Source organism: Mixophyes fleayi, chromosome 10 (genome assembly GCF_038048845.1).
Source record: "Mixophyes fleayi isolate aMixFle1 chromosome 10, aMixFle1.hap1, whole genome shotgun sequence".
Classification (NCBI taxonomy): domain Eukaryota; kingdom Metazoa; phylum Chordata; class Amphibia; order Anura; family Limnodynastidae; genus Mixophyes; species Mixophyes fleayi.
In genome coordinates, this window is record NC_134411.1 from 22,885,799 (window position 1) to 22,901,824 (window position 16,026).

Here is a 16,026-nt window from a genome sequence, read left to right on the forward strand (position 1 = left end):
AACAAGATTTCATGTTACATCTCTGGAGAAATGTACAACAGAATGACCATTGTTTGTATTACGCTATTTAATTTCTAAATCTTTGTTTTACCTGCAATGCTTTTATGTCTTCTCTTAAACCAAGAGTCTCTCTTTCCTTTGTTTCTGCAGCCAGCTGGTATCGACCCTTAATTGAGTTAAACACAATAAAAAAACAGTTTAGAAATAGTTAGTAAACTACAAGAAGAGACATACAGTACATGGCCAAAAATATATTTTAATTAGTATTTTAGCAATTTCAGCCACACCCATTGGTAACAGGTGCATAAAGTCAATTATACAGTCTTGCAATCTCCATAGTCAAACATTAGCCTTTGAGGATGCCCCCATTTTAGCCTGACCATGCCCCTATGCACAAAAAGTGAAGTCCATCAGAAAATGGTCTCCTGAGTTAGGTGAGGAAAGTAATTGTCTGGCCTACACAGAGCCCTGACCTCAACCTCACTTTTGGGATGAATTGGAATTCTGACTGCGCCCAACATCAGGGCCAGATCTCACCAATGCTCTTGTGGCTAAATGGATATAAATCCCGACAGCCATGTTCCAAAGACTGGCATAAAAGCCTTCCCAGAAAGGTGGAGGTAGCTAAAGCAGCAAATTAGGCACCAACTTCATGATTTTGAAATAGGATATTCAACAAGCACATATATATATATCAGGGCTGTAACTAGGGCTGTGCGATAGGGGCGACTGCCCAGGCCGCAACGCTAAAGCGGGGGGGCGCAATTTAGGAATGTTTTAGGTTCATTTGCTTAAAATTGAGGTCTAGGGAGGCGCCATTTGTCTTTCTCACCCCAGGCGCTAGAATTCTAAGTTACAGACCTGATTATATATATACACACACACACTGATCAGCCACAACATTAAAACCACCTGCCTAATACAATATTGTGTAGGATTCCTTGTGCCGCCAAACCAGCTCTGACCCGTCGAGGCATGGACTCCATAAGACCTCTGAAGGCAGCAGCAGACCTTTAATACCGGTAAGTTGCGAGGTGGGGCCTCCATGACTCGGACTTCTCAACACATCCCACAAATGCTCGATCGGATTGCGATCCTCAGAATTTGGAGGCCAAGTTAACAATTTGAACTCTGTCATGTTCCTCAAACCATTCCTGAACAACTTTTGCAGTGTTGCTGAGCATATTCTGCAGCTGAAGATGCCTCTACCATCAGGGACTACCGTTGCCATGCAGGGGTGTACTTGGTCTGCAATAATGTGTCGGTATGTAGTACATGTCAAAGTAACATCCACATGAATGCCAGGACCCAAGGTTTCCCAGCAGAACTTTGCCCAAGCCTCCGCCAGCTTGCCTTCTTCCCATAGTGCATCCTAGTGCCATCTCTTCCCCAGGTAAATGATGCACACGCATCCCGTCATCCACTTGATATAAAAGAAAACATGATTCCTCAGACCAGGCCACCTTCTTCCATTGCTCCATGGTCCATTTCTGGTGCTCACATGATATTGTAGGCTCTTCAGTGGACAGGAGTCAGCTTGGGTACTCCTACGATCTGCAGCTATGCAGCCCCATATGCAGTAAGCTTTGATGCACTGTGTGTTCCGACACCTTTCTATCATAGCCATTACTAACTTTTTCAGCAATTTGTCATACTGTGACTTTTCTCTGGGACTGGACCAGATAAGCTAGACTTCGCACCCCACACACATCAATGAGCCTTCTGCACCAATGACCCTGTCACCAGATCAACAGTTCTCTTTCCTTGGACCACTTTCGGTAGGTACTAACCACTGCATACATGGAACATCCCACCAGACCTGTCTTTTTGGAGATACTCTGATCCAGTGGTTTTACGCTTGCCAATTTTTCCTGCTTGAAATACATCAACTTCAAGAACTGACTGTTCATGTGCTGACAAGTGGCATTGTAACAAGATCAATGTTATTCATTTCAGTTTTTTAAATATATATATATATATATATATATATATATATATATATGCACACCTAGCCCTGTTTTCTTGAGCCCACGCATTCTTAAACAACTTGATCTGCATTACCAAGTTATCTGTGTGTAATATGTTATTAGTAGATGTCTGGTATTTGTACAATTGTGTTTAGTTTAATAATGTATTTTGAAATGTATATATATTAAACTGTGGTCTTTGAACTTGTGTGAAAGAAAGAAAAGCATTACCTATCTTTGACCGCATTAAGTAGATATCTTATTTTTATAAGAAACATACTTAGTACCTGCAGAACATGATAAACTGTATGGTTAACGTAGTGCATGCCTCCTTTGATTGCTAAAGGAACACTCCCGGATTACAGATCCTGATGGCAAATATGGGATGGTTTAAGTTCCACTGAAGAACTTCTAGACATGTGTTATGTTACATATATGCTCTGAAAATGACGCTTTTTGCAGATGAAATGTGCCTGTTTGTCACAAATACAGAGATCACAATAACAGAAATTATGAACACTATTATCATTATTAGCCTTTCTGGATACAATATAAGGTTTCCTCTGGCAAGAACAAATTCTTAGAATTAACATTCCTTGCTAGCTGTATGACCTTTATAATCTAATCTGTGTCCCTATAGTCCAGGGTATCTGTAAATCACTGGATAACTGGAATCATTTATCCCTGTCCGCTGTAGGTAGGATTGCATCTATTAAACCTGTAGCCTTCTTGAGGCTTACATAGCCAAAAGCAAGTGTCCCCCGTCAGTGTACACCACACTTGGATGCACAAAAATGTACAAGACAATTAGGTACTGGCAAACTGTACCACAGCCAATTATATGGAGGCAAAACTACCCCAGACATTAGGGTTCTCAATTTGGCTGCACGATCTAAAATAATTGCTGACTGGTTGAATGACCAAGGCGACGTTGCTAATCCCCAACTTGAGGAAGAACACACACCTGCTGCATTGTTACACATTACAGCATCAGTGTTACCTCAAGACCTCCTAGAATATATTTTATCCTATGATACAGATAAAGCATGGCTTATCACATGTAAACATTTAGGTAAAGTTAGTTACACACTACAGGGAATTCACTCGATTATTGGGCCAATCACACAATAAACAACCGTTAAGTTCGATATCGCATTAGTGTGTACGCTCCAACAATCATGTGTTATTGTTCCAAAGCTCATTGTATCATTTGATTAGACTTTATAAATGGACTAACAATCTCTATAAACGATGGGACGATGTCTGGAAAATTTTACAGTGTGTAAGCACTCAGGTGTAAGCAGATCTCCATAGAGTTTACAGAGTCATAATCTTTTCAGCCGATGGTTATGACAGATGAAGAGCACAGATCTGAAGGTAAAACGTGTATAGTGTGTGCACAGGAATCGGCATGCTGGTATTCAGGTATTCAGGTATATAAAAACCCTAAGGTATTATTATTGTGTATTCATGAAGACTGGATTCCTATATTACATTATCCCGATTTTATCCCAGCCCTAACTGAAAACCTTATTATCACTTGGAAAAAACATTATGCGAAAATAGGTGGAAAAGAAGCCCCTCACAACCTTACAGTGTGATAGAAGATCAGTACTAGCTGATATAAAAAAAAAAGGGGGTTATACGTTTTTATGCTTAATGGAAAGCATATTTATTGTAATTAGACCACAATATGAGCCGCATATTTGATATCACAGATTGGTTACTTAAATGCAGAATAAGGGAGGATACAACCTAAGGAGCTGTCAGGCTCACTCATTCATTCAGGTTGACGGATTATACTATATGCATTTATAACTATCTTGGAATCTGACCTTCTAATAATAATAATAATAATGATGTTATCATTCTCCCCCTTCTCCTCCCTCCCATGCGTTTCCTCCCTCTCCCCCATACATTTTACTGTATTCATATATATCTATGTTATATTTTACATGTAATCTTCCTCTCTTGACTAATGTCTACACATACATAACTAATGTGTGATGATGGCTGTAAAGAAACTTTGCAAAATCAACAAATGTTTATAAAAGGCTGGAATGTTGGAGAGGCTTTACATGTTCATAGAAATTAATTTATTATTACTGTTCATGCTCGGTCAGGGCCTGAACAAAGCGGAAGGCTCAGTGAGAGGGTAGATAACATTAGCCATCAGCAGTGTGTCTAGTTACTCTGTTGTCCGAGGCAGTGTACACTGTAAAAGGCAAATATTGTTTTGTATTTACTGTCCATTTAGCAGATGTAAAAAAACAAAACAATACCAAATAAAAAGCACATACCTTTTCCTCTTCCATTGCGCACATCTTTGCCTGCAACTGCAAATTAAAATAGAAAACAAGGTTCAGCAAAGGACAGCAGGACAAAGTGTCTGAGCAGGGTAGAAATGTGCTGTGGGATAAAATCACAACTGGGACTTGCCCATTGACTGACAGGTGTCTAACAGTATCGTTGATTCTGAGTGGCTCAGCGATCATTCAACACAAGTGGGCAGGTACAGAGTATTTTACGCTAACAATCAGCGCTTGCGGTCAACTCATAATAACCCCCACAATCTCCATACTTTGGCGACCATTAAAAATATTTCATCCAGCAACATGAGATCTGATTTGTACATGTGGGTGAAGCGTGCAGTACATTGCTGTGCCCACCCCAAGCAAGGAATGTCCCGATCCACTCATCTCCAGCCATCAAGAGGAGCAAAAAGGTTGCATCACTACAGTCTCTACCGTCCTAATGACCTAAGCCACACACTCACCAATATAAAAGGATTTACAGCTTTGTAAATGATCTTTAAAGAATAATTTCACCCAAGTATTTAAATTTAGGCTTGGTACTTACTACAGGGTTTTCAGCCGATTATCGGGCCAGTTAAACAATAAACGACCGTTCAGCCTGATATCACATTAATGTGTACGCTCCAACAATGAACGATTATCGTTCCAAACCTCATCATATCGTTTCATTTGGTTTTTAAACCAGTCTAAAAATCTTGTTCAATGATGGAACAATGTTTTTCCAATTCTGCAGTGTGTATGCACTCAGGATCGGCAGAGTCCATGGATTTTTACAGAGTGTGTAGAGTCACAATGTTTTCAGCTGATGGTTATGACAGATGAAGAGCACAGATCTGCAGGTAAATCGTGTAAAACGTGTATAGCGAGTACACATGAATCGGCATGCTGATCGGGACTTTTTTTTTTCTTTCAGTTGTTGGTAAAATCGGTAACGGTAACACATCGGGAGACATTTTCTGTAGTGTGAACCAAGTCTTAGGTCTGAGGCAAGTACAATAAAATATGATAAAATGTCCAGTTATTCCTGCCTTTGGTGTGGCAATCCTCCAGTCCAGCAAGTCCCCCCGAAGGCCCTAATGGCCCAGTGCTGCCCTCCCCTCTCCAACTTGAGCTTTAAATTTGCATAAATCAGTCAAACGTGGTAGTAGAAGAGAGTAGAGCAGGACTAGACCAGTCGGAGCCTTAAAGAGGAACCATCAGGTCAGAGTATGGTGCACCGAAGGCAAATAGAACTTTACATTTTATCATATCTTATTTAATTCCATTAAAAAGTAAACTTTAATGTTGAATTGAATTACTTTTTAATGGATACAAAGTCCATGGCACATTTTGCAGTACCATGCTTAACAATTAAGAGATAGTGCTGTGTCATTTATGATGTATGCAGCGTTCAGTGACTGTGTTTATCTGTTTATTCTAATGAATTTCCTCTTTTTCCTTCCCTGTTCCTATTAAAAGCTTAAGTAATAAGTCTTAAGATTAAAGGACAAAGCAGTGAACATTAGCTCACAAATCTGCAGCACAATACAGTTAATCACAAATTACATTAAATGTTTAGTACCTGTTTTTTTACGATAGCCAGAGCATCTTTGTGTCCCTTCTCTAGGATTTCTTCCTGATTGGATAAGGATTCCTAATTAAGAAAAATGTCAGAGATGCAGTAAACTGTCTACCAGGCAATTGCTGACTTTAAGGGAAATAACAAAAAGAATACATTACAGCAGACGTGCACAGCCTGTGGGTCGGAACTACAGGTGCCCAATTGTCAGACATTCTACTGGGAACTGCTTCCTTTGGGGTCCCGGAAAGTTGGCACAGATGTTTTAAAGTATGAAGTGAGCAATATGAAATTAAGCTTTAGATAACTAGGATAACTAGGAGCCCAGGTTTGATCCCTGCTTTCATCTGTATCACATATATCAGTCTCAAGCAGGCAGCAAATTATTAGATCAGGGGTTCTTAGCCTTTTTTGTACCTCAGACAACTTTGGCAGTCTGGTGAAGCCTATGGACCTCTTCTTGTAACTGGAGCGCCAAATATGATATTGTCAGGCACTGCCCAGGGCCGTCTTTCCCATTGGGCACGATGGGCAGGTGCCCGGTGGCCCAGGGGGAAAGGGGGCCCTGGCAGGTCTGCTGTAAAAAATCCTGTAAAGAAAAAAAAAAAAAAGAAACTTACCTTTTGCGGTTGACGATCCGGCTCACTCCCTGGTCCTCTATTCCGTGATGCGCTCGCAGTGAATGTCGGGCGTAATGACGTCATCACGCCCGACATTCGCTGCGAGCACAGCATGGAGAAGCATAGCGACGAAGTACAAGGTAAGTTAAGAGGGGGATTTGAAAAAAAAAAGTGACTAATTTTATATATAAATATATATATTCACTTCTTTTTTTTCACACACACACATACACTAATGGTACAGAAAATCATTTATAAAGGTTATATAAAGATAAATTCCATATATATATATATATATATATATATATATATATATATATATATATATATATATATATAAATAAATAAATATATATATATATAAATAAAACTCTTTTTTTTAACTTATATATTTATATATAGGGGCCCCGGTGCACTGCTGTGCCCGGGGGCCCATTCTGTTGTTAAGGTGGCCCTGGCACCGCCCCCGCATTGCTCACACGGAGTGGGGATGGCCGTCTGCCATTTCCAGCTGGGGTAGCCCTGTTGCCAGGCAACCAGGACTGTCCTTCATCGCATTTTGTGAGTATGCACAGTAGCGCATTCCATTGCTAGGTAACGGGATGCTATTCTCTAGCTTCCTGTCAGGGTTTAGTGACATTACTGACCGCCATCCCATCAGCCCTCAGGTACCTCTATTTAAACCTGACTCTGGTGCCATTATGGTGCCAGAGTATCAGGTCTTACCTGCCTATAGCACTCCTAGTTGTTCCTGCTATTGTTGTTCCTATGTTGACCCGGTTCATTTCCTGACCATTCTCCTGGATACTGATTTGGTTCTGTTGCACTTCTGGTTTTACCCGACTTGTTGCCCACCCATTCTCCTAGATACTGATTTGGCTCTGTTATATAACTGGTTTGACCTCGGCTACTCTGACCTTCCATTTGGATTTCCCCTTTGTACCGCTTCTCCTGATTGGCTTGACCCGGATCGTTTGATTACTCTCACCACTACCACACTGGCAATTGTCCTGGAGAACCGCGACCTGCGCACCTCTTACAGCCAAGCCCAAACCCTCTTGCGGGGGTCCCTGGTGAAAACCAGTGGGGCGTTAGGCTCCGCGTCTCCTTGTTCAGTTGTGCCAATACCAGTTAGTAGCTCCATCCTATATACAATCCTGACAGATATAAACATGACTGTAAATTCTACGAGTTATGTGAATACTATTGTGGTTTGCTACCTACATTCATAATTGAAGGAAATGCTAGAGATTAGTGAAAATAAAGATGTCATTCTTTTCCCATACAACTTCACGGACCCCAGAAATCTATCCACGGACCCCAGAGGGGTCTGTGTACACCAGGTTAAGAACCCCTGGACTAGATCTATGTGAAGCTTAGTCACAACCATGTATAGCTAAATTAGAGAGATCGAGTTGTTCAGTGCTCAGAATGAATAATTGGATCCTATGGGGCTCAATAAGCTGTGGTTGGCTAATGATAGCAAACTAGAGCTGACCACAGTCACCATCCAATCGCGTTGTCCTCCAGCTGTGATCAACATCTAATTGATTTTGTAATTGATAGTCATAAATCTGTGTTTATGGGCAACTTACACATTTCATGGATATTAAGCAGACAAACCCTATAGCAGGTTATAAAGCCTAACATAAAAGTACATGTTTGGAACAAAATGGCTGTATGTAACAGAAACGTATTACAGTATTAATCCAAATGTGCTGAAAATATATATAGCTGTACATACATTTTTCCACATGAGTTCTTGTTTCTCCATCAAAATTTTGCTAATTTGTTCTTCGTACTGAGCATTAGCAAGCTGATAAATACATAGAAAAAAGTCACAGAAAATATATTATTAACAACATGTATGCAGCAAAATAAGCATGTTGCTAGGCTGTGCTGTTAAAATATCAATAACCATAAGGGTACTAGAACAAATCTGGATAAACGGTGGTATAAACATGCATAGTTGTACATACATACATCTGGTGAATGAATTTATTAAATAACAATATAATTATTGTTACTGCCAGTAGAATGCGCACCTTGAAATACTTTGTACAAGTAACACCTAACCATTTTGTCAAACGCTGCATTTATAAACAAGCACACACAAACATACAACCAATCTTAATCTCCCTAGGTTACCCTATTACCACCCTCTACACTGCTAACACAAGACAACAACCCTCTGACCAACATTGCCACACACACAGCCCACTCAATACTTTTAGCTTTGCGTTCTAGCTTGTCCATTGTGCAATATGATGTAGCACTTACCCTTGTGTTTCAAACTCCCATTGTCCCATAGATTGTAAGCTTGCGAGCAGGGCCCTCTTACTTTTTTGTCTGTATGTATTACCCAGTATTGTCTTATTAATGTTTGTTCACCATTGGTAAGTGCTACGGAATTTGCTGGCGCTATATAAATAAATGATGATGATGATAATGATATTGACCAGTAAATTGCCAACGGAAGAAATAAAGATTTATGTACTCTGCATTGCTATGTGCTGGCCTTGTAATCCTCCCTACAATCACCTCAATATATTGATAACTTGCTTGAGAGCTCTGCAAAGAGATCTAAACCTGCTCACAAGCTAAAAACCAATCAATCTGATCTTTTTATATGAAATTGTTCCAAAATTGATATGTGTACGAGTGACAGTCTGATATGATCGTATGAAGATTGTCTCCAGCTTTCGTTGGAAAAATTTCATCCAAGAAGATTAAACTGAAGCTGATTGAAATGTGTGCGCATTATAATTGTGCAATGAATCACTTTTATAAAAGATATTTGTGTTTAGTTTTAAAACTTAAAGTAAACATAGAAGAATGATACAAAACAAAAACAATGGATGTATTAACTGAAAGATTAATATAGAAATTATACATAGGCAAATGCACTCCCTACTGCAAAAAAAAATGTTCCGAATAATACAAACATCCCAATAAAGACTAAAGTCATGGCACCAATTATGGATTCATTAAGAGATGACATCAGAACTGTTTATACAGATATTATATACGGAAGTTATATATATATATATATATATATTCACATCACTTTTGTACTATATACACATGGATCTACAGTGATATTACAGCAATTGGAGTCTAACCATATTGGGTCATGAATTCAATACCGACCATGGCCCTGTCTGTGTGGAGCTTGTATGTTCTCCCCGTGTTTGTGTGAATGGGTGCTCCAGTTTCCTCCCACACTAGTAGGTTAATTGGCTGCTGGCAAAATTAACTCGTGTGTGTGTGTGTGTGTGTGTGTGTGTGTGTGGTAGTGAATTTAGACTGTACGCCCCAATGGGGCAAGGACTGATGTGAATGACAAATATTCTCTGTACAGCGCTGCAGAATTGGTGGAGCTAGGTAAATAAATGATGATGATGATGATGATGATGATGATGGGAAAGAAAAGGAAAGAAAACAGATGGAACACGTTCTCCTCCAGTTTTATTGTTAAAGACTCGCCATTACTAATGTTTATAAAAGCTGTTTTCTCAATCTTTGATAGATTGTGATGTTTTATCCTAAAACGATCTGCCACAGTTACATCATTTATGGCAAAACATTCCATATTAGGAATGTTCCCAGCAGGCATGGCTGTACCTTTCATTTGCAATTGCTACTAACCTAGGGGTCCAAAATTAGTTAGTATTACACGTGCACTGCAAAATGCATTTCTTATGTACCTGATTAAATTTGTTCAATTCTTCATGAATGATGATTTTATTATAATGGATTGTAATGCAAGTGCCTTCATGTGTTTATACAGAAATGCAGTTGTTCGTTCAGAAACGGAAATCAAAATACGCGATTCACGTGTGTCCAGCTTTACATGACGCTGCTTCTATGCTAGTTTTGCATTACGGCTAAGTTTGCATTAAAAATATATTCATTTTTAGAAATGCAACCAATCAGCAAATATATTTAAGTCGCATTATATTAAAAGCTGAAATGTTCTAAATGATACCTACAATTTTATTGTATCTTTTAAGTCACATCATATTTCCCAACAATGCAGACTATATAAAAATGCAAAAAAAACTAGTTCAGCTACTTACAGAACCACAAACAATGTAGTGAAAAAATGGAGCAATTAAGGTTAGATCATTTTCCATCACTAATGTGTAAACACTGCATCAGGAAGTAACCTACTTTACTCCTACATGGATGACAAAATACAATTATTTTGTTTGTGTTTTAAAGAGCTTGCAAGTGGGGGCTGGTTCCTACTAGTTTTGAAATGTTATTAAAATTTGGTATTAATGATAATTTTATGTGTGAAAAGATGAAAACCAACTCTACCATAGCAACAATTTGCAAATACAATATAACTAAAATATAATTTTAGAAACTGCACTTAACACTTTGGGTCTGATTTAGAGTAGGAGCAAAGCAAAGAAAAGGAGCAAATTTGCACCTTGGCAAAAACATTTTGCATTAGAGGGAGAGGTACATTTAAAATGTAGGGACATATTTATAGTTGGGATACAGCATGCCATAGATTACCTTTAATTTCAGTGTAAAAATAAAGCTATCAAGTATTTGTGTGCTACATGAATAAACAAGCAGTATTTTCCTTGTGTACAAAAAAAAAAGTCAATTTGTACCCCTTGTATTGTAACATGGTTTGTTCAGGTGCAAAGTTGCTACTTTTCTTTGCTTTGCTACGAACTCAAAATCAGGCCCGTTGTCTTCACCACCTTCTGAGAGAGAGGATTTATTTAAATCACAACAACAATTTATCTCTTAGATAGATTGTGCGATCTGCAGGGCATTATTATTAATAACTTGTTTGTAAACAGTGCTAACATAATCCACTGTATTAGTAAAATAATCCATTTCTCACAGATCAAGAGACAATACAGAACGAATGTTAATTTATGTATAGTCAAGTAGCTTCCATAAAATTAAATAACTTTCACAGTTTTGATTTTTGTAGTGTGACTACTTTTCCATTGGTGGGTTTACCTCACACCTCTAAAATTAGCAGCATTTTGTTTTGAGAACAGCTCTTCAGGATAACGCAGACAGCTTTTCTGTACAACATAATCCGCAGCATTGTATAACTTGATCACAAGAGAAAAGGCCCCAATGCTATAAAGCTTAGTTGTCTACTATTCCGGGACATTAGAGGAGACTCCCAAATTTTTCGGAGCAGGGCATCCTCCAGCATACTGCTTATGTCGTTGGTGAAGTGGGTGGGGTTGGGGCTAAAATAAAGGCATATGGGTCCCACCCCCTGCTGCAATAGGCCGAATATGATTCAGTTTAACAGATGGGGCGGGGCCTAATGGTGCGATTCGCATGGTCACGCCCCCCAGGATCTCCCCTACCGGAGGCGAGATCTCCAAAGTTGATAAGTATGCTGTAAAGCAACCAAGATGCCACCATATTGTTTTCTAAAAATATATTGTATCTCACTTTATCTTTTTCACTTCATTAAGTGTTGAGTAAACACTGTGGCACAATAAAAATACCATACACAAGAACAGATAAAATAGCGTATGAAACAAAGTTCTAACATTCTACCAAAAAGCCCACTTGCTAAAAAGATGCACGTTAGCAGTGCAAACATGACAAACTTCAGAAACTTTTCCTGCCAAGATAAAATACGTAGTTCGCAAGCTTCCAAACTACATTACATAAAATGAGAAAACTGTTTCAAGACCTTTAAAATGTTTCTTTTTATTACATGCCTTAGGACTACAAGCATTTAAGTGTTTTTATATATAAACACTATCATAACAATAAAAGATGAGTCATTTGATGGTTTATTTACCAGTTGTAACCTTTACAAAGTGTCAAGTCTTCTTTGTTTGCTTCAGGCTGTGGTTTTACAAGCTGGACAGAGAATTGTTCAAGCTTTTTAGCTGCTGACCCAGAACTGATTTAGGAACAGAATACAGCTGGCTCATGTTCACGATGTCTAAAACGCTGATTGGCACTTTTTTAAGTTTTTTTATTTCTAACTTATAATCTGCCTCCTACAAAATAAACCAAGTTTTCATAATACTCAATCAAACCTTTCTTTCGCTTTTTTGACTTTAATACTTCATTAAAACTCCCTCCGCAAAAAAAAACAAAAAAAACAAAACAGCTACCAAAACTGTCCTAAGTACATCAACATGGGAAACAGATTATTTTACTAAATATGTTACTATTAACCTTTATATATAGAACTCCAGCACATTCCGCATCCCTGTACAATAAGATTTAAAAATATCTACAATTAAGTTTGCCAAATACAGTTCTGAGTTGATTGGGACTACAATTATAAATCAGGGTTTACAGAGGAACAAATAATGAAACAAATAATCATTTGTTATATACAGCTACCCAATAATTAGTTACTATAGATCAATGTATTATGTCAACATCGAGCTGTAAAGGAGGATACTGATCTGTCCCTGGTTAGCCAACACTGCTATAGATGTAGCAAGTTTGTATTCTTCCCAACTATGGGCCTATGTAGAGTCAGACGCAATTTAAAAGTGTTAATTGCATCCCGTAATTTACACAGGATTCCAAGTCACAGATCTTTAGATGTATTAGGGTTTATCTACACTGAAGACCTAATTCAGAGGGCAATTGCGCAGCGTATTATTGCTTTTTTACGCCACTGCAGCTATTCAGACCTGCACTTCTTGGCACTTACAACTCCTCACGTCTGAAGAGGCGAGACGGGGAGGGAAGGAGTGTTGTGACATGGGCAGTGTACGGTAAGAGCGTGTTCGAACAATTGCGTACAGATTCAGACTGGGTCGTATTTGCAGATATGGCTGAAAAAGTGATTTTATTTGTGGGTGGTCATGGGTGGCTGTAAACAGCAGATGATGATGACCATCACTGGAACTGCTTGTAATTAGAGGTTAGCAAATGATTCGCTGATGCTTACTGAGATTTTAGTAGTTGCTTGGCCATAGATTAGGCTTTGCAGAGAGCGATAAAAGATTAATTAAAAAAAATTGCGTTTGTAAATTTTAAAATAAAAGTTTCTTTATACACATGTCTGTTATCAAGCACACGTATCTGTTTCTCATTCAGACCTGGATACGTGACCCTAGTCTAAACTACAGAGTGCAATCCGCTCAACATATATATATATATATACACACACACACTGCCAATGTATACACATATACACACATACACACACACATATATATTATATGTATATATATATAAACTGTATTTCCCCATGTATAAGACGCACCTTTTTCCCAAAAAATTTGGGTCTAAAACATGGGTGCGTCTTATACAGGGGTAGCGGGGATGCAGGGGGAGGGGGCAGCGTTACAGTGGCAGCGGGGGGGATCAAGGGGGAGCGGGGCAGCGTTACAGTGGCAGCAAGGGGATCCAGGAGGAGGGGGACAGCAGTATGCATGCATCCAGGAGGAGGGGGACAGAGGCCAAGTGGCAGCGGGGATCCAGGAGGAGGGGGACAGCGGTATGCACGCATCCAGGAGGAGGGGGACAGAGGCACGGTGGCAGCGGGAATCCAGGAGGAGGGGGACAGCGGTATGCACGCATCCAGGAGGAGGGGGACAGAGGCCAAGTGGCAGCGGGGATCCAGGAGGAGGGGGACAGCGGTATGCACGCATCCAGGAGGAGGGGGACAGAGGCACGGTGGCAGCGGGAATCCAGGAGGAGGGGGACAGCGGTATGCACGCATCCAGGAGGAGGGGGACAGAGGCACAGTGGCAGCGGGGATCCAGGAGGAGGGGGACAGCGGTATGCACGCATCCAGGAGGAGGGGGACAGAGGCACAGTTGCAGCGGGATCCAGGAGGAGGGGGACAGCGGTATGCATGCATCCAGGAGGAGGGGGGGGACAGAGGCACAGTGGCAGTGGGGATCCAGGAGGAGGGGGACAGCGGTATGCACGCATCCAGGAGGAGGGGGACAGAGGCACAGTTGCAGCGGGATCCAGGAGGAGGGGGACAGCGGTATGCATGCATCCAGGAGGAGGGGGGGACAGAGGCACAGTGGCAGTGGGGATCCAGGAGGAGGGGGACAGCGGTATGCACGCATCCAGGAGGAGGGGGACAGAGGCACAGTGGCAGCGGGATCCAGGAGGAGGGGGACAGCAGTATGCATGCATCCAGGAGGAGGGGGACAGAGGCACAGTGGCAGCGGGGATCCAGGAGGAGGGGGACAGCGATATTCACGCATCCAGGAGGAGGGGGACAGAGGCACAGTGGCAGCGGGATCCAGGAGGAGGGGGACAGCGGTATGCATGCATCCAGGAGGAGGGGGACAGAGGCACAGTGGCAGTGGGGATCCAGGAGGAGGGGGACAGCGATATTCACGCATCCAGGAGGAAGGGGACAGAGGTACAGTGGCAGCGAGGGGGGCGATTGCAGGAAGAGTGTGCTGCCCGGCTGCTCTGATCACAATCAGAGCAGCCGGCCATTACACTCTCCCTGCCTTTTTTGACAGCTACCGTAATATTTTTTTTTTCTATTTCGGGGCCAAAATTAAGGTGCGTCATATATATGGTAGTGCCTTATACAAGGGGAAATATGGTATATATATATATATATATATATATATATAAACTCCTGTAAATAATATCTGTATGCACAGTGAGTTCTAATTTCATTACTTCAGCATTCATTAGGAAAACATGTATTACATGGAATAATGCACCCCCTATTGTAAATTATTATGGATCTAAGAAGTCATCTCAGATTTTTATGATCTGTATGAAGCCTACAGTCTAATTTATATGGACGCAGAACAACGGTGACTTCTAATATCCATATAATTTACAGTAAGAGGTATGTTATCCCCTATACCTCAAGTCAAATGATACTCACTATGAGAAGCATGAGGACTACAGAAGACAATTTCCTGCACTCCACTGACTAAGAAACATTTGAATGTATGTTACATTTTGGAATTACAAGGTACTTTCTGGACATTTGTGACTGCTACATTGTGACTTCGATATTGGATTGACGCTTTTTAACATTTACTGGGAATTTAAGCAAACGCACAAAAGGTGCCTATAACATTTTTAAGCAAAAGGGAAAGAGCAAAATTGGCCCATAAAATATCACGTACTCGCCCCATTCGTAGTTCTTCCACAGCTTCTAGCAAATGTGCTCTAAATTCAAACAGCTGGATAGGAAGCAGAGTTTCCGAAGAGACTTTTAAGGTATAGGAAGTATTCTTCGTCTCCATTTCACCGTTGTCCATTATTATAATGGCCTGTAAGACAGCAAGATAAAACTTATGTTATCTACTTTTAATATGCATATGAATATTTCTACTTTCATAAATGTAATGCCAATTGGACAAATAGTTTCATTGCATTGTTTAAAAAGACAATAATGAATTTATTTATCTTATGTTGTATACTTAAATATAGGCCAAATTATGTATGACAATTACAGGAATAAAAAATATATATTTATCTTGGCTTTATTGATTTAGAAATATCAGGTTTCCAAAAGAGGAGCTAGCTTTCATTTGGATATATTTTATTCAATTCAGTCCTGCAGCTTGGCTCAGACGATTTAATGTGTCCACAAATGTTATGGC

General features: G+C 40.1%; 1 protein-coding gene across 1 annotated transcript in view; it reads right to left on the minus strand.

The window, feature by feature from the left end:
- CCDC73 (coiled-coil domain containing 73) overlaps positions 1-15,688 on the minus strand; it is a 63,986-nt gene extending 48,298 nt beyond the window's left edge. The window contains exons 1-5 of the mRNA XM_075187480.1: positions 15,547-15,688; positions 8,205-8,276; positions 5,844-5,915; positions 4,268-4,303; positions 92-166 (exon numbers count right to left, since the gene is read on the minus strand). Of these exons, the coding sequence (XP_075043581.1) occupies positions 92-166; positions 4,268-4,303; positions 5,844-5,915; positions 8,205-8,276; positions 15,547-15,681 (390 nt within the window). The 5' untranslated portion in view covers positions 15,682-15,688. The remainder of the gene's footprint in view (positions 1-91; positions 167-4,267; positions 4,304-5,843; positions 5,916-8,204; positions 8,277-15,546) is intronic.
- Positions 15,689-16,026: the final 338 nt, after the last annotated feature.